Consider the following 27,799-nt stretch of genomic DNA (forward strand, 5'->3'; position numbering starts at 1 on the left):
AAAAGAGGGCTCTCTCTAGCCATTCCATGAAGGTGGTAGGGGAACTCAGTGAATGTAGATATTCATGGAACCGAGGCAGATCAGTTCCCAACAGGGGTAAGTCGGGGACCACTCCTACCTTCCTCAATAGGGCTTCCCCATTGATTTCCAGGAATACTTCTGCCAAGGGATATAGTAGTTTCTCCCCATGAACGCAAGTGACCTGAACGAACTCCCCTGTCCTTATCTGTGCTTCAGGGATAAGCTCCTTAGAGACGACTGTGTAATGACAACCGGTGTCAAGGAAGGCTGTTATTGCTTTTCCATTTATGTGGATCTTCATCCTATACGGGAGGGGACTACGGCCTGTAACTAATACCCGCCCACGTGTATATCCCACCTCCATAGGTTCGGGGGCGGGGTTACGTGTCGGAAAGTGCCGGGCTATATGCCCCCACTCTGCACAGTGGAAGCAATGAGGTCCCTGCATCGGTGTTGTACTGGAGGGTGGTTTTAACTGGGTTTTCGGGAACAGGGGTCCCTTGGGTTCTATCTGGTGGGTGGGGTTCCTATTCAGGGGTTTCGGGGAAGAAACAGAGGGTCGATGAGTTGGATTTTTGAAGTCAGGGGGGCGGTGGTACGCGCAGGCTAGGTCTACTGCTAAAGTTACGGTTAGGTTGGGATGCTTTTTGATCCATGCCCTAGTATTGTAGGGAAGAGCATCGAGATATTGCTCCAGATATATATTTTCTGTTATCTCGTCTGGGGTTGCTACTGAGGGTTGTAGCTAGCGATTCCCAAGATCCCTGATACGGAAGTATAGAGCTCGGGGGTTATCCCATACGCTCCACTTCTCCTTCCTGAATCGGTTACGATAATATTCTTGATCGCAACCTAGTCGTTCTAATATGGCTTTTTTGACGTCAAGGTAGCTAGTCGTTCCATCCGGATTGGCAGCCTGATAGGCTGCTTGTAATTCACCAGAGAGCAGGGGGGCTATATACTGACCCCATCTCTCCGGAGGCCAGGAAGCAGTGGTTGCAACACGCTCGAAATTAACAAAAAAGTAATCCGGATCGTCCCCACTCTGGAATTTCTGTAAAACTGACCATGGAACGTTAGGGTGTATCCTGGAGCTAGCAATAGCATCCGTAAGCCTCAGGATAGCAGTATCCTGAACCTGTTGATTATTGGACAAGAGGATAGCCTGGTCCTTAAGAGCCGCCTGAAAGTCCTCCCGGTCCTTTCTTGCCTGTTTGGTCTACTGTTCCATAACTAATTGTAAATGGCGTTAACCCTCAGCCAGCTGTGTAATGATGGCCTCCATAGTTACGGGTTGGGCCATTGTTTCAGGACCTAGATCCCACTTTTGACACCACTGTGATATGGTTACCCTGCTGGGAGGGTCCCCGCTCCTTCTCTCCCGGACAAAGTAGTGACGTAAGACCTGTTTGCGGGGGCGTCCTATTTTGTTTTATTTGTCATTTGTCAGAGGCCCAATAAAGTTATTGTCAACCAAAACAACACTGTATAGGAACTAAAGAAACTAAAGTCCTCTTCCTTCGAAGTCTGGTTGTCTCTGTGGTTGATCCGTGGTCCTGGGTCGTTTGCACCACCACCAGTGTCCCTAGCTGTGCAGTGCCTAGGGTGAGGGATGATCACTGTGCTCTGCTTGTTATGGCCCTCCGTCCCGCCCATCACTTTCTAAAGGAAAATGGGTGTGTAAAGGCCACTTGCCTGTGTCCACGACCCTCCGGGGCCGTGGTATGGGGAGAACCCGCCTCCTTATCCTCTCCTGAAGGGCCGGTCTTGATCGCGTTTAAGGGGAGGTCTTCCTCTGTGTTCGTGGTTCTTCTCCTTTAGCTGTCTCCTTCCAGCGCGTCCTGTGGGGTGTCCGCCCTTCCGGATTGTGCGCCGGTCGTTGTCTCCGCTTGTTCCATACTCTGGATATCCCTCCTGGTGCGCGCCTCCTTGGGAGACTGCCGGCCTTTTTCTTCTTCCCGGCCCGTGGTTCCGGCATCAGGAGACCTAACCACTAGACCGCCACCGATACTTCCGGTTGCGGGTGACTCGGCGGCCATGTTGGAGTTCTCGGCGTTGTCTCCAACGTGCTGGGATGGGCTCTCGGGGACTTCATCACAAGCCCCCTCTGCAGCAGCCTCCAAACCTTCCTAGTCCGACTTTTGAGGGCCACCAAATGCCAGTGGGCAGAAGGATCCGCTATCACCTCCCCCACTGGCGCACCATCACGTCGGAAAAGTGGGTTTTGCAAATAGTCTGAAGGGACTACTCCCTCTTCGAGACTACCCCTTCCTCCATACCACCTCAGTACCATCGCATGTCGGAGGATCACCTGGCCCTTCTCCAACAGAAAGTTTCAACACTCTTGGCCAAGTGTGCCATCGAGCACGTTTCTGTCCCATAAGTAGGTCGTAGTTGCTATTCCCAATACTTCTGGTACCCGTGTAGGACAAAGGCCTGCGTTCTATCTTGTATCTCAGGAACGTCAACCTCTTCCTCCGGAAGGAGAATTTTAAGATGTTGACGCTCGCTCAGGTCTTGTCTGCCCTCGACCCTGGAGACTGGATGGTAGCATTGGACTTGCAGGACACTTACTTTGACATCCCCTTCCTACCAGCCCACCGACGTTACCTGCGGTTCACGGTGGCCACGAGTACTTTCAGTGTACCGTGCTCCCCTCTGGCCTTACCAGCACCCCTTGTGTGTTCACGAAAGGCGGTGGTCGCAGCTCATCTGCACAGATCAGGTGTTCCAGTCTTACCCTATCTTGACTACTGGCTGTTGAAGGCGGGCTCGCCCCAGGCTGTCGTCTCCCACCTCCAGACTGTGGCCGACCTCCTGCATTCGCTGGGGTTCTCCATCAACGTGCTGAAGTCACACCTGACCCCCTCTCAGAAGCTCCTCTTCATCGGAGCGGTTCTGGACATGACGCAGTTTCGGGTTTATCCTTCCGAACACTGAGTCTGGGATATTCGGGCTATGATTCCGATTTTTCAGCGCCTATCCCAGGTTTCGGTCAGGATGACCCTGAGGCTGCTGGGTCTCATGGACTCCTGCATCCTGCTGGTTGATCATGCCAGGTGGCATATGCAGGCTGTGCAGTGGGACCTGACGTTCCAGTGGGCACAGCGTCAATCAATCAATCAGGGTTTTGTATAGCGCGCTCCTCACCCGTGAGGGTCTCGAGGCGGCGGAGGGGGGCGGCAGTTATGTATCAATTAAAGAGCCAGGTCTTGAGGTCCTTCCTGAATGTTTGCAGGGTCGGGGAGCATCTGATGTTCACATGGAGCTCAGTCCAGGTCTTTGCTGCGATGTGGGAGAAGGCTCTCCCGCCTGTTCTGTTTCTGCGGATGCGTGGGACCTCTACCAGGGCGAGGTCGGCAGATCGGAGGTTCCTCTTGAGTGCGTGGAAGGATAATCTTTCGTTGAGGTATTTGGATCCGATGTTGAGTGATTTGTAGGCGTAGGTGAGGAGTTTGAAGGTGATCCTCTTCTCGACGGGGAGCCAGTTCGATCTGTGCCCCCACTGTTTTCCACTGTTTTTTGCTCTGCCGTTCTGTGCCCCCACTGCTGTGCACTGTTTTTGTTCTGTACCCCCACTGTTTTTCCACTGCTTTTGCCCTTCCATTCTGTGCCCCCACTGCTGTGCACTGTTTTTCGTTATGTGCCCCTCTGTGACCCTTCTGATTTCTGTACCCCTTCGCCCTCCCGTTTCCCGCCGCTGTGTCCCCTGCGGCCCCGCCCCCCTCGCTGACCATTCTCTGCCCCTGCCTCCTGCCTCCCAGCTGCTCCATCCTCCCACCTGCTCCTCCCTCCCACCTCCCCATATATGGCGAGCTCGTCTGCGCCCGTCCGTGCCTGGACGGCACCCAGCGCCAGAACCCCTGGCCCCCGCATCCGCCACGAAGACCGCCTCTGATACGACGCCAGCACCCTGATCGCTTTCAACCCAGGACGGACCTCCACCTGCTTCAAAGCCACCCCGAAACGCACCCATGGTTCCTTCACCTGCCGGAACTGCAGCTTCACCTGCCTCGGAGACCCCGAGACTCCCGCCAAGAAGGACCTCAACCATCTCCGGTGCATCCTACTAAACACCCGCTCCGCACGCAAACACGCCGTCGAGCTCTGGGACCTACTCGACACCTCATCACCGGACGTCGCCTTCCTGACAGAGACCTGGATGAACAAATCCTCCGCACCCGACATAGCCATCCCTGACGGCTACAAGATCACCCGCAGAGACCGCACCAACGGAATCGCCATCGTCCACAAAGACACCATCAGGGTCTCGACCAGCACCGACGACACTCTCAGCACCGCCGAACACATGCACTTCCAGATCCACACGGATCTCAACACCACCATAAGAGGCACCCTCATCTGCAGACCCCCCGGACCACGACCCCAGTTCAGCGACTCCATCGCTGACTTCATCAGCACGCACGCCGTGACCTCCACAGACTCCATCCTCCTCGGAGACCTGAACTTTCACTTGGAGAACAACAACGACAGCAACTCCTCCACCCTGATCGACAACCTCGCCAACCTCGGACTGAAACAGCTCGTCACGACGCCAACCCACATCGCCGGACACACGCTCGACGCCATCTTCTCCTCAAGCTCCCACGCCTCCTTCAGCCACACCTTCGAACTCACTTGGACCGACCACCACTGCATCCACTTCACCTTCCGGAAACCCGCCGCACGCTACAGATCCCCCGTAGATGCTAGAGCAAAGTCACCGTAGACCAACTCCAGACAAACCTCGCACTCAGCCCACCCACTGACCCCTCCAACCCCGACGACGACGCCTGCAATCTCAGACGATGGATGGACAACTGCGCCATCACCTTGGCCCGCTGAAAAAAATAACCTACAAAAACACCAGCAAGAGAGCCAGCTGGTTCACCCCAGAACTCCTAGCATCCAAGTGCACCTGCCGGAAACTGTAGAACAAATGGCACAGCGAGAAGACGCCGGACAGCCCACAAAAACGCCATCCGCAACCACCATCACCTCATCAGGTCCGCCAAGGGGACCTCCTTCAAAGACCGCCTTGACAACAACGCACACAACGGCAAAGAGCTCTTCAGCATCGTGAAGGAACTCTCCAACCCCAGCTCCAAAGCCAACGACATCCCGCCGACGCAAGCCCTGAGTGATTCCCTCGCCACCTTCTTCCACCACAAGATCGCCGATATCCAAGACAGCTTCAACTCCCGGACGAACCCAACAGGCCCGACACATCAGACCCGCCGCACCCATCGACCACGACCCCCTGAAAGCCTGGGTCAACGTGAACACCAAGGACGCAATCAAGACCATGGGCACAATCCACTCGGGCTCCCCATCAGACCCTTTTCCACACCACATCTTCAACCAAGCGGCAGCTCCATCGCACCCCACCTGCGCAACGTCATCAACCTCTCCTTCGAGACCGCGACCTTCCCAGAGAGCTGGAAACACACCGAGATCAACGCCCTACTCAAACCCAAGGCGGACCCGAGCGACCTCAAGAACTTCCGGCCCATCTCCCTGCTTCCATTCCCAGCTAAGGTCATCGAGAAGATCGTCAACAGACAACTCACCTGCTCCTCGAAGATAGCAGCATCCTGGACCCCTCCCAGTCAGGATTTCGCAGCAACCACAGCACCGAGACCGCACTCATCGCCGCCACAGACAACATCAGGATCCTGCTGGACAACGGCGAGACGGCGGCCCTCATCCTCCTGGACCTCTCCGCCGCCTTCAACACTGTCTGCCACCACACACTATGCACACGCCTCCACGACGCAGGGATCTGAGACAAGGCCCTGAATTGGACCATCTCCTTCCTCTCTGGCACAACCCAGAGCGTCCGCCTCCCCCCATTCCGATCCGAAGCCTCCGAAATCATCTGCGGTGTACCCCAGGGATCTTCCCCCAGCCCGACACTGTGCAACATCTACATGGCTCCAATCGCACGCATCGTCCGACAGCACGACCTCAACATAATCTCCTATGCCGACGACACTCAACTGATCCTCTCGCTCACCAAGGACCCCCTCACCGCCAAATCCAACCTCCATGAAGGAATGAAAGCCGTTGCCGACTGGATGAAGTGCAGATGACTTAAGCTGAACACAGACAAGACGGAGATCTTCATCCTCTGCTCCAGCCCATCAGCCTGGGACTACTCCTGGTGGGACACCTACCAACCACACACGCAACCTGGAAGTCATCCTCGACTCAACGCTCACCATGACCAAGCAGTCTCCTCCTCCTGCTTCAACACCCTCCGCAAGATCTACAGGTGGATCCCGACAGACACAAGAACTGTCACCCAGGCCCTCGTCAGCAGCAGATTCGACTTCGGAAACGCCCTCTACGCAGGAGCCCCGACCAAGCTCATCAAACGACTGCAAAGAATCCCAAACGCCTATGCACGCCTGATCCTCTACATTCCACGGCACAGCCACATCACCCCCCACCTGAAAAACCTGCCCTGCTCCCCGTCGACAAGAGAATCTCCTTCCAACTCCTGATCCACGCAAACAAGGCACTCCACAAGGCCGGTCCAGCCTACCTCAACAGTCAACTCTCCTTCTACGTTCCCAACAGTCACCTCCGCTCCGCCGACCTCTCCCTGGCCACCGTCCCGCGCATCCGGAGAACCACCACCACCGAAGGCAGATCCTTCTCCCATCGCGCCGCCCAGATCTGGAACACCCTTCCCCTCAACCTACGACAGACCCAAGACCTGCTGACCTTCAGGAGAAGACTCAAAACCTGGCTATTCGACCAGCAACGGCAACCCCTCCTCCTCTCCCTCAGCGCCTTGAGACCCTCGCGGGTAAGTAGTGCGCTTTACAAATCTTGTGATTGATTGATTGATTGGAGATCTTGTAGGTGTTGGGTCATGTGTTCGTGCCGTGGTGTCCCGAGGATGATTCTGGCTGCGGCGTTCTGGATGGTTTGGAGTTTGAGTAGAAATGTTCTGTTGATACCGGCGTAATGGGCGTTGCCGTAGTCCAGTCTGCTAGTTATGAGTGCGTGGGTGCATTCGGGGGGGCTACATTTGAAAATCTTGCGGAGGATGCGTAGGCAGTTGAAACTGGTGGAGGCGACGTCGTAGATCTGGCGGTTCATGGAGACGGAGGAGTCGAGGATGATGTTGAGGTTTCATGTGTGGTCTCTGGGGGTGGGTGGGCTCCCGAGGGTGGTGGGCCACCAGGTGTTGTCCCAGGCGGAGGTGCAGGGTCCAAGGATGAGGACCTCGGTCTTCTCAGAGTTTAATTCAAACAGCTGTCTTTCATCCAGGCTGCCATATTCTTCATTCCTTCCTGGAAACAGTGTCTGGTGTCTTCGTGAGTGAGAGGATGAGCTGGGTGTCATCGGCGTAGGATTCAATGCTGAGCCCATGCTGTCTGACGATGGCGTCGAGGGGGGGCATGTAGATGTTGAAGAGTGTGGGACTGAGCAATGATCCTTGGTTAACTCCGCAGTTGGTATCAGGGGTTCGGCGAGGAAGGGAGGGAGTCTGATCCTCAGGGTTTGGCCAGAGAGGAAGGATTGTATCCATTCGAGGGAGGTTCCTTGTATCCCCTCGTCGTGAAGTCTGGCTGCGAGTGTGCAATGTGAAACTGTGTCGAAGGCTGCGGAGAGGTCCAGAAGGATGAGAGCCGCGGTGTGTCCCTGGTCGAGCAGCATGCGTATGTCGTCGGTGGCGGCGAGGAGAGCGGTCTCGGTGCTGTGGGTCCTGCGGAATCTGGACTGGGAGGCGTCCAGGATGGAGTTCTCTTCGATGAAGGCGGTCAGTTGGGCGTTTACGAGTCTCTCGGTGACTTTGGCAGCGAAGGAGAGGAGAGAGATGGGCTGGTAGTTTTTCCGGTCCATTGGGTCGGCCCAGGGGAATCTACCTGATTGAGTCCAGATCTCGGAGGGCACTGCACAACAATTGCAGGGGTGGCTCATGAACCAGGATTGGGTCAACGGCAGATCCCTCTCCATTCCCCAACCGGAACACACAGTGGTGACAGACGCATCCCTTCTGGGATGGGGCGGCCACATGGGAGAGACGGAAATCAGAGGCCTCTGGTCTCCGACGGAGTCCGGGCTTCACATCAACCTTCTGGAGCTTCCGTCTTGCACTCAAAGCATTCCTTCGCTCTCTCCGGGGAAGAGTGGTGCAGGTGTTCACGGACAACACCACCGCCATGTGGTACAGCAACAAACAAGGCGGGGTGGAGTCGTGGACCCTATGTCAAGAGGCCCTCCGCCTCTGGACGTGGCTGGAACATCAGGGCATATCCCTGGTGGTTCAACACCTGGCAGGTTCACTGAACGCCAGGGTGGACAAACTTGGCCACAGGTGCATGAATGGCCTCTTCACTCTGAGGTGGTGCAAGGTCTCTTTCAGCAGTGGGGAGATCCTTGGTTAGATCTATTAGCCGCCGAAGAGAACACGCAATGTCAGCAATTCTGCGCTTTGGAATTTCCAAGGCGGCACTTGCTAGGCGACGCTTTTCGTCGCAAGTGAAGTTGTGGTCTTCTATAGGCCTTTCCGCCTATTCCACTTCTGCCCAGAGTGCTAAAGAAGATCAAGCGCGACCGGGCCCAAGTCATTCTTGTGGCTCCGGATTGCACACAGAGTCTGCTATCCCGAGTTGCTCAACATGGCCATCGATCCTCCGATCCGACTGCCTCTTCAGGAGGATCTTCTGTTGCAACAGCAGGGCACGGTCCTCCACCCGAACCTGTCCAGCCTCCACCTCCTTGCATGGAGATTGAGCGGTGGCAGATGACGTAGTTTGACCTGCCTCCGGAAATCTGTGATGTAAACTTGGCAACCAGGAGTCCCTCCACTAAGACGGTATAGGCCTGCAGATGGAATACATTTGTGGCATGGTGCACAGCAAAGGCTGTGGATCCCCTTTCTGTACCTCTTTCTGAGATTCTCTAGTTCCTCCTTTGTTTGGCCCAGCAGGGCTCTGCTCTGGGCACTCTTAAGGGCTACCTCTCGGCCATTTCAGCCTTCCTCATGCTCCCTGATCAGCATTCTCTTTTCAAGTCCCCTGTTGTAAATCGATTTCTTAAGGGCATTACTCATCTTTTTCCTCCTGTTCCCTTCGTAATGCCCCAGTGGGGTTGGTATTGCTGGGGTATCTATTCTAAGGGAAGGAATCTATAACTAATTGTTTCTTTCAGATGAACTACTTACCTTCGGTAACGATATATCTGTAAGAAACATAGGTTAGTTATAGATTCCTTATCGCCCCACCCATCCTCCCCGTTCTGCGAACTGACTTCTAGGGTTAAGGTCATCCTTTCAGGGCCCTAGTTATGTGCACCAGTGGTCAGTGTCTTGCATTGCTCTGCGCTTCTGACCTCGAAAGTTGTGTACAGAACTGATGTCAGCGCGCGAGGGCAGCGTCTACGTAGCTACTGCAACGTCATCCTGGTGACCACGACGACGAACGCAAAGTCGACCGACACCAATTTCCGATGCGCAGGGGTACTGCTGACGAAAATCTTTCCGGATCCAGTCTGATACCTGGGGGTTATTCTAAGGTAAGGAATCTATAACTAACCTATGTTTCTTACAGATATATCGTTACAGAAGGTAAGTAACTTGTTCTTTTGTATAAAAGGTGATTTTGTTTTTCCAGCCAATCTAAGTTTTCATATTTATCAGTTAATTTAATAGTCATTGGATGTTACTTACTCTAGAGATGAGCCAACATTATCAATAAAGAAAAACGAAAATGTGATGAGTGGCATGCTTGAGTTCTTCTCAGCTGTTAGAACGTGGTCTAGTCCATGTTTATTTCTGCCCATTATGTTTTTTACCCATATCCCTCACAAAAGACCAACCATATGCAACTCATGCTAGGTCTTATTCCTGGAGGGACAGTATGAACTGTCAGGCCAGGTCTCCTCTAGACGGGAATACAAGTAACCCTGAAAGTGACATATGGCTCCACTGAGAAGCCTCACATGGTTTTATTGCTGTGGAGTGCATGAGTTGTTTTGTTGGTTCTGGGTTGCAATATAGTTAAGACTATGAATATATGGAGAGGTTAATAAAGGATTCTCTCTCCTCTGGTCACAGCTAACTTGTACAGACATTCTTCCAAACACCGACTACAGCATTTTTTCTTTTTCATAGATGATTTGCCAAAGAAAAGACCAGCCCAAATCTACAAACCATCTGACCCAGAAACATTGGCATATCTGGATTTCAGTGTTTCAACAACTGGAATGTTAGCTGGGGTAAAGGTAAGAATATAGTTCTACGTGTTTGCAGTTTTAGGGAACAAAGCTGGGCGTTGCCTTATAACATGGAAAAGTACTGTAGCAGATTCTGGGCTACTAAGGTGTGAAGTGCAAGTTTAAACATATACTCTATGTTTTAAATACAGCTGTTATATTAAGATCTCCCTGAAGTGGGCTGCTGTTAATCCTACTTTTGTTTCTCAACTATGCTCAGGAAATGAAGTTAAGAATTGTAGCTTACTTCCCATGTAGGCACTTCAGTTTCCTAGACAGGGATAGTAAATGCTGTATAAATACTGAAATACAATCATGACTGAACTGACACAGAAACACACAAATCCATGTTTAATCTGGAATGTTCCCTCAAAAGAGTCAGCCACACATAAGACAATGAAACGGTGAATTGCAGAGGACTAGCAATCTTGGCAGGCTCCTGATGTTTTTGTTGTCCTCACTCTTCAAAACATCTTCAAATACTGTAAGTGAATGACTGCAGTGTGTGCATTAGGCACATATTGCAGTATGTGTACACAATAGTCAGAGAGAAGACAACATATTTGTCACCTTTGGTCTCTTTTTATTATTGTCTTATTAACTATAGCATATAGGAGGGTGACTGTCAATAGGGTGGGTTCAACATGACAGCATGAATAATGAGAGCCCAGCTCAAGTTGTCTGTGATGTTTCTTGGAATCCTGATGTAAAACACTTTGCAACCATCAACAGTTACATGTTTTGGCCCCCAGTTGAATCCTATACATTTTGTCCTGCCACCCACTCCCAACCTAAATCTAAACAAAAATGTATACCTGACACACTAGTGCCCTTGCCCACCTTATTGACTGAAGGGCCCAAATCAATGCTGTGAGAGATAGCAGGGAGCTGGTGTCAAATTCTGGTGTACCACAGAAATAGTAAGTGATCTTCTGAGAGAACCACAGAGCAGGTTAGCAGTGAAAACAGATGGTTTCTGTTCCAGTTGTTGCCAATCATTGGTCCATCCCAGTATACTTCATGACTCACTTTAGCCATACTCACTGGCTGAATGTTCTGTGGCCTCAAAGCAGAAACACAATTGGAGATAAAACATTAAACAGCCAATCTTCAGTGTTCTTTGTGGAAGGTGGATCATGCGCCCCGAATGTAAAGCACCCCGAATGTAAAGAACAAACAAAAACCTGTCATTATTATGCAGTGATCCAAATATGTAGCCTCCAAGGATATGTCACTGCCCAGACTGTCGTATTTCCTGCTCCCTGTTCTCTCTTCACTAGCTACCTTTTTCATTACTCACTCTTGTTTGCTTTCTATGTAGCATTTTGAAGAGCATTCATGATTTTGCTGCCTTTTAATTGTAACTTGTTTCTGTCTGTAGAGCTTACTTTAACCTATGCCCTATCTCTAAACTCTGTCCAGTCATACCCTGCCCATCCTGTAAAAACAGGAATTACCTCGCAATTTCCGTCAGCCCATCCTAAACTCTACATCTCCTGTTTCCTGCATAAAAAGTATCTTTTTTCCCTCTGTTTCTCTCCTGTTACATCTATGAAGACACTTTAATTTTGCTCTTGAAACTTGATTGTACTGCCCACATTTTCTGGTTCACTTCTTGGCAAAAGTACTCTATAGATTCAATGAAACTAAATATTCATGTACTTGTTGATGTTTTGGGTGTGTTTTTCTAGCACAATGATAGTTCTACATGAAAAACAGGATTTTTGTAGCAGATGTCGCATCACTGGCATCAGTGATTCTCCATCGATCTATGACCAAATCCTAATAGGGAAGAGATACCTGAGCATAGTGAAAAATACTAAACTATTGATTAATAATGCACAGGGCAGTGATGCATCAATTATCTGCTTTTTCAATTACTCTCCCATTGTATTTCAGATGTCTCATGCAGCCACTAGTGCCTTTTGTCGTTCTATTAAGCTGCAGTGTGAGCTCTACCCATCCAGAGAAGTTGCAATCTGTTTGGATCCATATTGTGGTCTTGGTTTTGTACTCTGGTGCCTCTGCAGGTGAATTATATTCTGTAAAATAAATAGTTTGCCATGTGTGTCATTAACCGGTCATTGGGGGAAAAAAGGTGGGATGTTTCTAAGCTTATTTTCAGCATTAACATTGGTGTGCCCTTATTGTATTTCTGACTCATCCCATGGCAACTGATGTTCCAGCTGAGGATCTCCTCAAAATTGTACACTCTTTGCAGTACCAGAACAGAGAGGAAGTATTTCCCATTTAAACCTATATGTTTTAGTAAATGGAGTGACATTTCCATATAATACTACACAAAATTGAAGTTTAATGAAAAACATATCCAATCCACTGCTTCAAAAGTGTACCAAGCTCTTTGAGAGGTGTTTTAGCAATATGTTACCCTCAAACATTGAGCAGCAGTACAAGATGGCAGGTGAGGTTTGTTAGACAAATAAAGAGGCACTTGATATTTGTCATCACATAACACTTATTTTGTGCACAGAGAGGGAATGACACGTTTTTGATACCACTGAATATTTTGCTGCTGGAATATTGTGCCAGTTTCTCAACATAACATCTGTAGGTAGATTGTAGACAGTTGAAAAATAGACAAACCATGTGGTGCATGGTTTAACTACAGGTTGAATAACAGGAGATCAAATCAAGCATACTTTGGAGGGGAGAAGGGGATTATATTGGAGACATCTAGATTTGTGTTAAAGGGTCTTAACATTATAAGAGACATACATATTTTAGTGGAAGAATACTGCTAGAGCCAGCGTTCATGACTTGAGATGAAGCAGGCTAGATGGGGCACTCAGGTTAAAGTAGATAATGTTTTATCACAGGTGCATTGTCAAATCCACATCATTTCCTTCCAGCTGGTCTTAAGTGTAGCAATTATTTAACAATAAATCCTTTGGCTTGCACGTGGTTTCGGTATTACTGGGAAAACGAGGATACTTAGGATGTGCAGTGTCAGGGTGTTCAAAGAAATGGGCAAGGTTTGTTAGGCCTTCCAGACCCTAACTAGCATGAAATTCCTGCCCCTAAACTTTCATATCCGATAGAGACTACTAGCCGCAGATTCCTTCACGTAGAATTATCCCCAGGCGTGAGACTGGATCCGGAAAAGTTTTTTGGCCAGCATTCCTGCGCGCCGGGTGGGACGGCATCACGCGACTCCGCCCAGGCGTCGTCCGCATACGTGACGTCAGCGAGGTCACATAAGTCCCACCCCGGCGCGCCTACGTCAGTTTTTTCCTTTTCCCCGTGCAACACGGATCCGGTTTGTGCTGTGGGGCTGTTTAGGTCTTTCCCTTCTGCTTTTGCTGCATGTGTGGGAACAGTGTGCGAATGCCTTCGGGCTTTAAAACTTGTTCATCTTGGGGCCGCCTCATGTTGGCGACGGATCCTCACCCCATCTGTATGTGGTGTTTGGGGGAACACCACGACTCCACTGATTGTGAGGCATGCCAGCAGATGAGGCCGAAGTCCTGGCGTGAGTGCCGGATGAAACTTCTTTCGGCTCGTATGTCCAGGTCGGCGGTGTCATCTCTTCCCTCGCCGACTTCGATCTTCTCCCAGGTCGCAAGTGTGCCTCTCACCTCTTGGTAAGTGTCGCAGTTTGTCCCCGAGGGTCGGGTTCCAGCCTGTTGGGGGCGTGGGCTCTCCGCGGGTGGTGCGGCCCTGCGTGTGTTGCGACCCCGCGTGTCGTCCCCTTATCCGCTGTTTCCCGGCGTGGGAGCGACCAGAGCCCAGATGGAGACATATGCGGCGGCTTTGCAGGTCTCGCTGGCTTCTCCTCCTCCTTCCCCTCCTGGGACGTCAGCGGATCCCTTGCAGTGTGCGAGGCCCTCCACGGCATAGCCGGCGGCTCCGGCCCCGGCCCGACTGGTTCGGATCCAGGCTCGGAGGATGTGGTGCGATTGGGGTCCTGCCCTTCGGGGGTCCCTCCTTTGGACCACGGTGCCTCTGCTAAGCCGTAAACTCCCGCAGGAGTCCTTGTGGTGTCGCGGGAGGTCACCGGGGCTTGGGTCGCACCCCGAGCCCCTTTCGGGACGGGCGGCGGCCTTGACCGAGGCTGACGTGACGCCGCCACGGCGCCGGCGGCTGCTAGCCCTGGCGGCGCCGCAGGGGTCGGCAGAGAGCCCTTCTCCCCTGAGCCCCTCTCGGTCCTCGGGACAGGCGGCGGCACTGTCCCCCACTCTTCGGTCCCTCTTCCTTCCTTTCGCCCTTGGCCCTTCCTTCCTCCGGTTGGCTTGGGGGATGGCCGCCTTAGCTTGCAGCCGTCACCTAACGAGGAGCTGCTTTCCCCTCCGCGGGGCCTGACGGAGGCGGGTGCGGCTTTTGCCCGCGCTGTTTGCACGGCTGTGGGAATTTTGCACATGGGTGATCCAGCTACCCATTTCCCCGCAGATCATCTTCTGGAGGTTCTCCATCAGGGCTCTGGGGGTAGGGAAATGTTGCTTCCCTTTGAGGGTTCACTCCACTCTTCTCTCTTGGGGAACTGGGGCCATCCCACCTCGGGGGACCCAGTGCCCCAGCACCTTCTGCACCGCCACCATCTGGCACCGCGTGATCCGGTGTGCCTTTCTCTTCACCCTTCAACCAGAGGCCCCCTTTTGCAGTCTGCCTTTCCTGCTTTGCCGTTGCTGTTGTCTCTCCCCTTCACGGGAGGCCCGCTGGCTGGACTCCTGGGGGCGCAATATGTTTGCCTCCACCAGTGTGGCTCTGCGGACCCTTAACACACTGTATGTTTTGGCTAGGGCCACTTCTTGCTTGTGGGACTCAGCGGAGTCCCTTATGTCTGCCGCTTCTCAGGAGGGTGCCTGTGTGGATTTGAGACACCATGTCTTGGATGTTCGGGAGCTGGTGGCGTTTATCCTTCGCTCCGCTCTGGACATCTCAGAGGTGCTGGGCCGTGCCATGGCTTCTTCGGTTACCCTTCGTCGCCATGCCTGGCTTTGGGACAGTGTGTTCCCGGAGAATTTTCGAGAACGGCTGGTGGACCTTCCGTTCGATGGTGCTCTTTTGTTCCATGCCCCTGCGGACTCAGCCATCCAGTGGTTCTTGGCGGGGCTTCGTCGTCGTCCTCCTCCTCCTCCTCCTCCTCCTCCCCCTCCCCCTTCTCCTCCTCCTCCTCCTCAGTGACCTGCGTGTTGATCTAGTTCTTTAAGCTGTTCTTCCGTTGGGGCGGGTCGCCCCGGTTGTCTGGCTGAGGTTGTGGTTCTGTTGGCTGCTGTCCAACCCCTTTTTGACTGTGTGTTTTTCCTTTGGGTTTTGTACTCCATGCTGGGCCTGAGATTGGGCCTTCTGCGTTTCCCCTCTGACTGCTTGATAGGCCTCCTGCGGGGTTTTTTGTCGCAGTTCTTTTTTGTTATCCTCTGCTGCGGAAGTTTCTTCCTAAGAGGTTCCCATGCCTTGGGATATGACATGCCCTATGTGGGGCAGGGTTGGCTGTTATATAGCCCTGGTATGTGCTGGGGAGTTGTGGTCGCCTGCGGGCTTCTGCTCTTCGTGGCGTTATGATATGTTGCGGATGCAACTTTCTTCTTCGCCTTTTGAGTGTTTCGTTCTGTGGTGTCCCTGGTGTCTGGCAGAGCTTACCAGTGCCGCCCTCTTGTTCTTTCTGCACCGTTGTGCCTTCTTGGGGCTTTAGTGGGACTGTCATCCTGCCTTCTCCGCTGCTTCCAGTGGGTCTTGCACTCGGTTTTGCCTCTTCTCCCTGTGGGGGGATGATCCCTGGCTTCTGACCCTCTTGCGGGCGCAGTATGCCCCGGTGGGTGGTGTCCTCGCGCAGACCCTCCTTCCCCTTGGGTATAGCTAGGGTATCTATTCTACATGAAGGAATCTGCAGCTAGTAGTCTCTATCAGATGTACGAGTAACTTACCTTCGGTAATGATGTATCTGGTAGAGACGATTCTAGCTGCAGATTCTTTCACGGCCAGCCCTTCCTCCCCGTTCTGCGAGGGCTTGTGATTTGGTCTTTTGCACTTGCTTCCCTGTGGGTGGCAGTGTCTTCTCTGAGTACATTCTTTCCTCTTTTTCCTCCCAGTTGTCACAGGGGAGGATAGGTTTGTTGGTCCTTCTGGCTCTTTGCTATCCTTGAGGTTGGGGGCTTTTCGCTGTGCCTCTGCCCTTGTTCCTGATGGGGGTTGTCACACTCTGCGTTTGGGATGTCTTGGAGTTTTGTCGTTCCCTGTGTGTCCCCAACTGGTTCCCCTTCCTTGTCTTTGGTTGGGGTCGTAGTCCTGTTGCATGTTATCGTGACATTTTTACATATGTCCCTTGTCTCGGGGGGGCTGTCTCAGTACTGGCAGGGGTGCTGCTCTGTTCCTTATTCTTTCCCTGCCTTCGGGTACTGCAGTGCCGGGCGCTGCTCTTTATGGTGTTGTTCCTCACCACCCTTTTTCTGTTCTTTCGCACACTGTTCCTATACTCTAACAGTGTTTGTCTGCTGGCTCCGCGTTGTGGCGCGGAAAAGTTTTCTAAAGAAAACTGACGGCGCGCCGGGGTGGGACCTATGTGACCTCGCTGACGTCACGTATGCGGACGACTCCTGGGCGAAGTCACGTGATGCCGTCCCCCCGGCGCGCAGGGATGCTGGGCAAAAAAGTTTTCCGGATCCAGTCTCACGCCTGGGGATAATTCTACGTGAAGGAATCTGCGGCTAGAATCGTCTCTACCAGATACATCGTTACCGAAGGTAAGTAACTCGTACTTCTCTCTCAAGTGTCTCTGCACAGCAATAAACATTATGCTAAAAGACTATTTTGTTGATATTATTTCAATATCTTCAGTGTGGATACCCCACCTGACATTACTGAATGTTTGTGCATTTAGGGTACCAAGAGGCCTACCAAATATATGGTCATCCTTCACTGATCTGTGGGTTTCTAGAAGTGGTCATGCCATGGATAATGTGGTAGCACTTTATCTGAAAGAAACACATAGTGATAGATTCCTTACCTTAGAATTACCCCCAGGCGTCAGACTGGATCCGGAATGTTTTCGTCAGCCGTACCCCTGCGTGTCGGAAGGTGGCGTTGTACGGCTCCGCGTCCGTCGTGGTCACCGAGATGGCGTTGCGGCAGCTACTTAAACGCCACCCTCGTGCGCTGATGTCAGTTATTTCTTTTTCCGCACCAGCAAGCGCAGATCTGGAGAGAGTGGTGCCCCCAGTCACTTTTTGACTGAGTTTTTCAAGGCCTTTTTGTCTCTTCTTTTCGAGTCAATCGACTCCTGGTGCCGTAGGGATGCCCAGTTTCAAGTCCTGCGGGGACTGTCATAGAATGATGTTGGTGACGGACCCGCGCCACATGTGTCTCTACTGCCTGGAGCGCGACCACAAACCCAAGTCGTGCCCGGACTGCGACGCTCAAGGTCCCGGTCCCATGGGAGGTCGAGGGACCGGTCACAGAGTCATCACCATCGTTCTTCGGGATCAAAGTCTTCGCACTCTGGGTCAGGTAAGGCGAAGCATCACAAGAAGTTGAAGAAGCGTCATTGCTCACCGGCTTCCCGTCGCGTGACGTGGCTGAGGGTGTGGGTAGTGCCTCCCCCATGGCTCTGGCGGAGCCTAGGGTGTCGCCGTCGGCCTACCCGCCCTTCCCGGGTCCGTCGGCGACTCCAGCCCAGCTGCAGGAATTTCTGTCAGCCATGGCCTGCCTCTTTGGGCTGTCGGGCCCCGCCGGGGTGTCCTCACACTTCACGGTCGGTGGCTTCAGTTCCAGCATCGCTGCCGGCCCCGGCGCCGCAGGGCCCCCAAGGGTCCAGGCCGGGATCCCGGTCGACGCCGGTTGACCTCGTGACACCTCCACCGACGTTGACCCCACTGGCACCACTTCCGACGTCTCCCGTGCCCCCGGATGACGCTGTCCCCGGTTTCAGCCCTGACGTGGACACGGCGCTGGAATGGCGTCGCTCGACGCCGATTCCGACGCCAATTGGGCCTTTCTACCCCTATGTCCAGCCTGCGTATTTTCGGCCTGTTCCACAGCCTTCGGAGGAAGGGGAGGACTGGGAGGGGTCTGAGGACCCTCTCACAGCACAGTGTGAGTATGACCCGGACTGAGATGAGGATTTGGGGGATGCCAGTGGTCTTGACACCTCTCCTGACTGTGGCATGCTGACTCCTCCTACCGTGGCTATGGAGGAGGGTGCAAGTTATGCACTGGTGTTGCATAGGGCGGCTGAGGCTCTTCACCTCGAACTCCCTACAGTGTCCGTCAGGACTAACCTCCTGACAGAAGTGCTTTAGCCGGCGGCTACCTCTGCGGAGCCACTGCTGCCCTTTAATGATGCACTTTCGGACGTTCTTTTGGGCACCTGGTCCAGGCCCAACACAGGGGCTCCTGTGGATAGGAACGTGGCCTGATGCCATCGCCCGGCCCCGGGCGACCCCCTCTTTGTCTCCCAACACCCCACCCCTGAGAGCTTGGTTGTCCAAGCCTCTATGTCCCAAAGCGCCTTCCCTACTGCACCACCGAATCGGGAATCCAAGAGACTTGAACAGTTTGGGAAGATTTTTTTCTTCCCCCAGTTCAGGGCTGCGGTCTGTGAACACTGCATGCCTCTTGGGCCGTTATTCCCACTCTGTGTGGTGCAGGTGCTGCCTCAGTGACCGGAGGAGGCCCGGACAGTGCTCTCAAAAGCTATTGCTGAAGGGAGAGATGCGGCAAAGTTCACAATACGATGTGGCCTTGACACCGCCGACTCGCTGGGCAGGGCGATTTTCCGACAGTGGCGCTCCGCCGCCACGCCTGGCTGAGAACTACTGGCTTCTCAGGGGATGTCCAAAACACCCTGATGGATATGCCCTTTGATGGCATTCGCCTTTTTGGCAACAAGGCAAACAGTGCGTTGGAGTCTTTTAAGGACTCGAGGGCTACGGCCAAGTCCTTGGGCCTTTCAGCCACTCGCCCTCCTCTGCCTTCTGCTTTTCGCTCCTTTCGTGGCCACGGAAGGGGAGCCCCAACACGTTCGCTTCAGAGCCACAGGCCACAGCAGCAACAGTCTCAGCGCGGCCACGGACGTGGGATCCACAGAGGCGGGTCAGGGGGCCAGCGGGCAGGTCAGTCCACCTCCACCCCAGCCACCACTGCCTCCAAACCTTCCTAGTCCGTTTTTTCAGATCCATCAAATGCCAGTGGGCGGCAGGATCCGCCATCACCTCCCCCACTGGCGCACCATCACTACGGACAGGTGTATTTTACAAATAGTCCGAAAGGGCTACTCCCTCCCCTTTGAGACTACCCCTCCAGCCATGCCACCCCAGTACCACCACATGTCGGGGGATCATTTGGCACTTCTTCAACAGGAAGTTGTGGCCAAGGGGGCCATCAAGCGCGTTCCTGCACCAGAGATAGGTTGTGGTTGTTAATCCCACTACTTTCTGGTGTCCAAGAAGGACAAGGGCCTGTGTCCTATCTTAGACCTCTGGAACGTCAATCGCTTCCTCCCGAAGGAGAAGTTCAAGATGTTAACTCTGGTTCAGGTCTTGTCTGCCCTCGAGACTGGATGGTAGCGTCGGATCTGCAAGACGCATATTTCCATATTCCCGTCCTGCCGGCCCACCGGCGTTACTTGCGGTTTACGATAGGCCACGAGCACTTTCAGGTTACCGTGCTCCCCTTTGGCCTTACCAGTGCCCCTAGGGTGTTTATGAAAGTCATGGCAGTGGTCGCAGCTTGTCTGCACAGATCAGCGGTTCCAGTCTTCCCCCTATCTCGACGACTGGCTATTGGAGGTGGGATCGCCCCAGGCAGTCGTCTCCCACCTCCAGACTACAGTCGACCTCTTGCACTTGCTGGGGTTCTCCATCAACGTGCCGAAGTCGCACCTGATTCCCTCTCAGAAGCTCCTCTTCATCGAAGTGGTTCTTGATACGGCGCACTTTCGTGTCTATCCTACCGAACGGCGAGTCCAGGATATTCAGGCTCTGATTCCGATCTTTCGGCCTCTATCCTGGGTTTCGGTCAGGATGACCCTAAGGCTGCTGGGCCTCATGGCCTCCTGCATCCTGTTGGTTGATCATGCCAGATGGCATATGCGGGCTCTGCAGTGGGACCTGAAATTCTAGTGGGTGCAGCATCAGGGTAACCTGTCCATCCAGATCTCGGAGGGCACTGCGAGACAGTTGCAGTGGTGGCTCACAAACCGGGATTTGGTTAATGGCAGATCCCTCTTCCTTCCCCAACCGGAGTACCAATGGAGACCGAAGCGTCCCTCCTGGGATGGGGCGGTCACATGGGAGAGGCAGAGATCAGAGGCCTCTGGTCTCCGGCGGAGTCCAGGCTCCATATCAACATTCTGGAGCTTCGGGCGATCCGACTTGCACTGAAGGCGTTCCTTCCCTCTGTCAAGGGGAGAGTAGTGCAGGTGTTCACAGACAACACCACCGCCATGTGGTACTGCAACAAACAGGGCAGGGTGGGGTTGTGGACCTTATGTCAGGAGGCCCTGCGCCTCTGAACATGGCTGGAACATCGGGGCATTTCCCTGGTGGTTAGACACCTGGCAGGTTCACTGAACGCCAGGGCGGGCAAACTCAGCCGCAGGTGCATGATGGATCACGAATGGCTCCTTCACTCGGCCTCGGCGCAAGGTCTCTTTCAACAGTGGGGTGAGCCTTGGTTAGATCTATTCGCCACCGAAGAGAACGTGCAAAGTCAGCAGTTCTGCGTGTTGGAATCTCCAAGGCGGCACTCGCTAGGCAACGCTTTTCGTCATGAGTGGAGTTGCGGTCTGTTGTACGCCTTTCCGCCTTTACCACTTCTACCCAAAGTGCTGAAGAAGATAAGGAGCGACAGGGCCCAAGTCAATCTTGTGGCTCTGACTGACTCGAAGAGTATGGTATCCCGAGCTACTCAGTATGACCATCGATCCTCCGATCCGACTGCCTCTTCGGGAGGATCTTCTGTCGCAGCAGCAGGGGACGGTCCTCCACCCGAACCTGTCCAGTCTCCACCTCCTTGCGAGGAGATTGAGCGGCGGCAGTTGATTCCTTTTGACTTGCCTCCTGAAGTTTGTGATGTCATTCTGGCGGCCAGGCGGCCCTCCACTAAGTTGGTATACGCCTGCAGGTGTAACAAATTTGTGGCATGGTGCACAGCAAAGGGTGTGGATCCCCTTTCTGCCCCTCTTTTAGAAGTCCTTTTGTTTCTTCTTTCTTTGGCCCAGCAGGGCTCTGCACTGGGCACTATCAAGGGCTACCTTTCTGCTATTTCGGCCTTTCTCAGGCTTCCGGATCAGCCCTCTCTTTTCAAGTCCCCGGTTGTAAATAGATTCCTCAAAGGCATTACTCATCTTTTCCCTCCTACTCCTTTCGTATTGCTACAGTGGGACTTGAACCTGGTTCTTACATATTTAATATGCGCTCCCTTTGAGCCTCTTCACAACTGTCCTCTTCGTCTCCTGACTTTGAAGACTGCTTTCCTGGTTGCCATCACCTTTGCCAGGAGAGTGAGTGAGCTCCAGGCTCTTTCTTGCAAACCTCCTTTTCTATCTGTCCATCCGGACAAGATTGTGCTCAGGACACGTCCATCCTTTCTGCCAAAGGTTGTCACTGCCTTTCACATCGGGAAGACCATCACTTTGCCCACCTTCTTTTCGCCTCCGCTTCCTTCCAGAGAGGAAGAGACACTCCACCGTCTGGACCCAAAATGTACGCTCTCGTTTTACTTGAACCGCACACAACAGTTCCGGGAGGATGACCAGCTCTTTGTTGGCTATGTTGGCGCCAAGAAAGGTCGGGCCGTACACAAGTGAACTATCTCCCGATGGGTCCTCTTGTGTATTAAAGCCTGTTATTCTCTGGCTAAAAAGGAGCCTCCGGTGGGGCTGCGCGCCCATTCCACCAGGGCGACGGCAGCCACTACGGCTTTGGGACATGGTGTCCCCCTGCAAGCCATCTGTCAGGCAGCTACGTGGGCCTCGCTGCACACTTTTACTAAGCACTACTGCTTGGACAGCCAAGCCTGGAGAGACGGCTTCTTTGGCCGGTCTGTTCACACCAGGAAGTCCCGGAGATCTTGGTTCGCAGACCCACCACCGGGGTTGTTATTGCTGGGGTATCTATTCTGAGGTAAGGAATCTATCGCTATGTGTTTCTTTCAGATGAACATGTTACTTACCTTCAGTGACGATATATTTGTAAGAAACATTAGTAGTGATAGATTTGTTACCGCCCCACCCATCCTCCCCGTTCTGCGAACTGATTTTTAGGGTTAAGGTCATCCCTTTCAGGGCCCTAGTTTCAAGGCACCAGTGGTCAGTATCTTGCATGGCTCTGCGTTCCTGCCGCGGAAAGTCGTATACAGAACTGATGTCAGCGCGTGAGGGCGTCGTCTAAGTAGCTGCCGCGACGTCATCTCGGCGACCATGATGCTAACGACGGACGCGGAGCCGCACAACGCCACCTTCCGACGCGCAAGGGTACTGCTGACGAAACTTTCTGGATCCAGTCTGGGGGTAATTCTAAGGTAAGGAATCTATCACTACTTATGTTTCTTACAGATATATTGTTACCGAAGGTAAGTAACTTGTTCGTCTGGCTTAACTCAATCCTATTTTGCAGCTAATTGTAACCAGAACCATAAACCACTAGAATAATTCCATGAATTTTGTTTCCACTTTCTATAGTTGTTTAGAAGAATTTCTGTGAATGGTGTCTCCTGGCCCATCATACTTGAGGTTTTATCAAGTATGCCTCGTTAGTATTTCTGTCAAATATCTCTTTTCCCAGCACATGTGGAGCCTAGGCTGAGATCCAGGCTCTAAGCATTATATTTCTTTGTTAAGAAGCAGTAGGAGCAGCAAAGATATAATGTTTTTATTTTCAGAGCGCAAAAAACGCCGTGTTTTAATGGAAATTATTAACCCCATCTTTGCAGGGGAAGTACCTATGAATTTCTCTCTCTACAACAGATCCAAAGTAGTTTGTCTCCTATTATTCTTCTTAAAGAATTGTAATTAAATGGTAGATAACGTCAACAAAACCCTTTTTACCTCCTGATCCTAAATTCAAATCTCTGCCTAAAGCATGATGAAGTTGGTATTTTCCTGGCAGAGTAAATATTGCTACTAAGGAAACATTCACCTTAACTACCATTGAACAAGTTTTTCGCAAGCTAAATAGGGCTCACTTCGATCATCATAGATTAATATGCATGTTTGTATTTTTCCTTTGACCTTCTTCTCATTCAAGACCATGAAGATCTTTCAAGGACAGGTTAAATCCTAACTTTTAAAGTATTGGTTCTATGTCAGACACTCTTTAACTTTTTGCTTTGGTAGGGCTTTATCGTCTTAGCCAATTCCTAGATCATGAAATGTTGACACCAGTGTTAATAGTCTGTGGTTTGAAGTTCTTTCATTGTGGATGTTGCTAAACTTTCCAACTGCTTTTCGACTAGAATGGGGAGGACCGTACCAAGATATAATCTCCTTCCTTGATAACATGACTATGTCCATATACAGGGGTGAAGATAGTTGATTGTATTTATGTGCTTAGGAAGATGGTGGGATTCCTTGAATGTTGTCACGATAACGATGTTAATTGTAATTATGAATATGTCTTTAAAAGTCAATAAAAAAACTTTCTAAAAAAAAAAAACTTTTCAACTCCTTTGACCAATTATTCAACATCATTGCCACCCACAAAACCTATGGTCACTCTTGTTACTGATCCAAGGCCATTCATCACAGTGAATTTGAAAGTAATAAAAAATGCAGAATTATGTCCACTTGATGATAATGCATAACGACGTGTTCTAAGAAATAAAGGTCTAACTTGAGGAGCAAAATTAGAAAAACCTAGTGACTATGCATATCCTTTTGTCTCATTCCTATATATTGAATGCAATACTAAGGATTTCTAGTTGTTTGCCATATGTACTGTCTCAGTCTTTTGATGTTGTCTGCAGTCAGAGAGACCAGGTTCTCTTTCGTTCATTCACCTGCAAGTTACCAGTGCATGGGACCAAAAGGGCATCAATTTACCTGAATTTGTTGCCTTCTGCTTTGCTAGCCAAATTATGCGGTAACCGTCCTAAGAAGAGACAGCCCGTTTATCAATGAGAAAAGTGTTTTGTTGTCAGAGAAGGCAATTATTGTTGGAATCAATTAACTAGTTGATAGCAAGGATATTTTTTCATGTTTATCATTTTGCAGCACTTTATATTGTTGATGTTATTGGTACTCTTTATATGGATTTCAAAAGTGAAGGTCCGGTCGGCCCTTTCAATATTCAAATCTGTGATCCGGATGTTAGAAAAATAGATCTCTGCAGCACTGAACTTATTAAGACGTCTTAATGAACATGATTAACCCCTTGAGGGCTAAAGACGAGATGGACTCATCCTCAGCACAGTTGGAGCAGGCTGCACTGATGACTAGACCATCTCCTCCTTAGCACTTAAGGGGTTAATATGATGGACTGGCCTTCTCTGGGTGGTATCAAGATATTGTCTTACTACCCTTTTGTTGATTTTTTCATCTTTGCAGGGGAAGTACCTATGAATTTCTCTCTCTACAGCAGATCCAAAGTAGTTTGTCTCCTGTTCCTTGTCTTAGTGTTGTAATTAAATGGTAGATAACATCAACAAAACCTTTTTTACCTCTTGATCCTAAATTCAAGCCTCTGCCTAAAGCATGATGAAACTGGTATTTTCCTGGCAGAGTAAATATTACTACTAAGGAAATATTCACCTTAACTACCATTGGACAAGTTTTTCTCAAGATGAATGGGGCTCACTTCGATCATCATAGATTAATATGCATGTTTGTATTTTTCCTTTGACCACCTTCTCATTCAAGACCATCAATATCTTTCAAGGACAGGTTAAATCCTACATTTTAAAGTATTGGTTCTATGTCAGGCACTCTTGAACTTTTTGCTTTGTTTGGGTCTTTATCGTCTTAGCTAATTCCTAGCTCATGAAATGTTTACACCAGTGTTAATAGTCTGTGGGTTGAAGTTCTTTCATTGTGGATGTTGCAAAACTTTCCAACTCCTTTTACCAATTATTTAACATCATTGCCACCCAAAAAACCTACGGTCACTCTTGTTACTGATCCAAGGCCATTCATCACAGTGAATTTGAAAGTAAAAAGAAATGCACAATTATGTCCACTTGATGGTAATGCATAGAGCATAACACCATCCGTAATTTAATGACATTTTTCGCATTGGTATTTGGCAAACTGCTCCATGTACAGGATCCTCTTCGTCTGATCATTATTCTTGATTGCCCCAATGTCTATAGTTCCGGCTAGTTTTGTCTTGGGATTTGTTGTCACTGCTTTCGATACAGTATTGAAAACTGAAATATGACTGGAACAGTTTGGATAGGAAATAATTGGGAAAGAGGAATGAACTGTTTGGAATACAGAGGAGTTGCATATGTAAACACACCTTCAAGAATTTCTATTCAGTGCTATATATGTCCTGAGGAGATTGATGCCTATCCGGAAGCTTAATACAAATCTTTCTTCAAAGGACTCTCATTGGCTACATTTTCATGCTATTAATTTTTACATAAAAGCTGAACTTCATCCTCTTCACTTCAACATAGATAGTCCTTTTGTGGAATATATCATACTTGGTCCTTTAGATGGCTGTAGCAAATCACTCTGAATAAATTCATTCTCCCGTCTTCACCTTAGCCAATAACACTTGAACATGTATGATTGGTGCATCTTATCCTTTGATTTCTTAAAGGTTGTCCTCCAATACAAAACAAATGATTGATTTTTGCTGGTTGGGTTTAGAAAAGCACATCCTCCATTTCTGTTGCTTTTATGCTGATCTTGTTGCCTTTGGCAGGCTAAGACATCCATGCTGAGTCCTAACAATTTCATATGCCATCTATTGAGGTCTCTGGAAATATTTGCGAGGTATGCCTTTCGAAAAACCTGGATATTAAAAGTTGATGACTTGTAAATCTGGTTGCCTATGTTAAAGAACCTTATCCTCGCTGACATGTAATTATTGTTTTGCCTTTCCTAATAAAGTTCCATTTACAACCAGTGATTTCATTCTATGAGCTCTGGTTTTCCAAATGATCTATTGCCTCCCATAGTCATAGCTATAGCCAAAGTCAGAAGATTTGCTACACTCAATCCTTGAAAACATATGCAGTTCTCCAATAGGAAAAGTTGTCCTCTCCACACGTATGATGTGCATTCTGAAGGTAATTTCAGTTGTTCAGTGAATGAATAAGGTTTAATTCCAACTTACAATTCAAGAATGCTGTAAGAGGACCCCATAACTGGGACTTTTGCTTACCAGTTTTCATTATGTCTGACTTGGAATTACACTGCCACTGTGCAAACGTTAGTCTGTTTGGCCATAAGCTGTACATATAATAGATACAGAGTGAGCAAATTACACACCCCTGAAATTTAGGTTTTCATAAGACAAAGAATGAACATCTTCACATGAGTGAAAATGTGTTTAACATAGAGGAGGGGCCCTGAGCACCAGGTAGGATTGCCCTCTGTTTAACCTATCACTGGTTGTCAAAACATTAGATTATAGGCTTGTTATGCTTTCTTTCATGGTCTTGATTTTTTAATATCTATAATAGGAAGAATCCTATGGGATAATCTATAATATTACAGTAGTATCTAGTTCTCTTCCTACTAATGTATTTTATTATTTCAAAGAGGTTTAATACTGGTTCTGTTATAAGTCAATATTTAAACTTGAATGCCTGCCTAGGCTGTGCTGATGTTTCTCATGTCTTTTGCAGCGTGTATTCTGGACACCAGTCTATTTTGATTCCCCCCTCAGAGTTAGAGACCAGTCCTGCCTTGTGGCTTCTGGCTGTGAGTCAGTACAAAGTGCGAGACACTTTCTGCTCCTACTCAGTCATGGAACTCTGTACCAAGGGACTTGGATTGCAGACAGATTCATTGAAGGTAATGTATTATGTTTATTCAGTCTACTTAATGCCGTAAAAAAATGCATTACCAAATCAACCAGTGTAACCACTTCTTCCATATTTCATCTGTTTTCTAAACCTCCCTAAACGGTCATTGTTTTCTTGGATGCATAAAGATTTGCTTTACAGGACAGTGAATATATTTCTTCAGTTTGATCATATCAACCATGCCTGCTCTCATACAGACCTCCGCCAAACCACTTACATTCACATAGGCATTTCCATAGTGCACCTTTAACATCATTGTAAACTGCAGGAATCACTGCGTTATAGAAAACTTCATCCAACTGCATGCCAAATAAATAACAGTTGTGGAAAATGTCTACATCTGGCTTTCTGTTAACTTCGACTGACTGAAACCCCAAGGTCACAAAAGCTCTATAATCATTTAATAATGACCCCATGGCTCAATGTGAGATAAGGGAGATAAAAATAGAAATCAATGGCAACTGTAGAAAATGAATAACAGAAAAGTCAGAATACATTTCCAACATCCCAGTGAGATGTTCGGCCTAGAAACCATGTTACTCAATCCAAAATGAACATGACTTCTTGTGTAGGCAAATATCAGACCATGGCTTTATTCATATAACGATCTGTCTCCCAGTTT

General features: G+C 50.2%; 1 protein-coding gene across 18 annotated transcripts in view; it reads left to right on the plus strand.

The window, feature by feature from the left end:
• The window catches only part of DIP2C (DIP2 acetate--CoA ligase C (putative)), a 1,028,010-nt gene that overhangs the window by 929,061 nt on the left and 71,150 nt on the right, over positions 1–27,799 (plus strand). For all 18 annotated transcript variants that reach the window (XM_085631929.1, XM_085631931.1, XM_085631933.1 and 15 more), the window contains 3 exons: positions 10,151–10,260; positions 12,151–12,281; positions 26,998–27,166. In XM_085631929.1, coding sequence (XP_085488055.1) covers positions 10,151–10,260; positions 12,151–12,281; positions 26,998–27,166 — 410 coding nt within the window. The remainder of the gene's footprint in view (positions 1–10,150; positions 10,261–12,150; positions 12,282–26,997; positions 27,167–27,799) is intronic.

This window comes from Triturus cristatus, chromosome 10, assembly GCF_964204655.1.
Source record: "Triturus cristatus chromosome 10, aTriCri1.1, whole genome shotgun sequence".
NCBI classification, from domain to species: domain Eukaryota; kingdom Metazoa; phylum Chordata; class Amphibia; order Caudata; family Salamandridae; genus Triturus; species Triturus cristatus.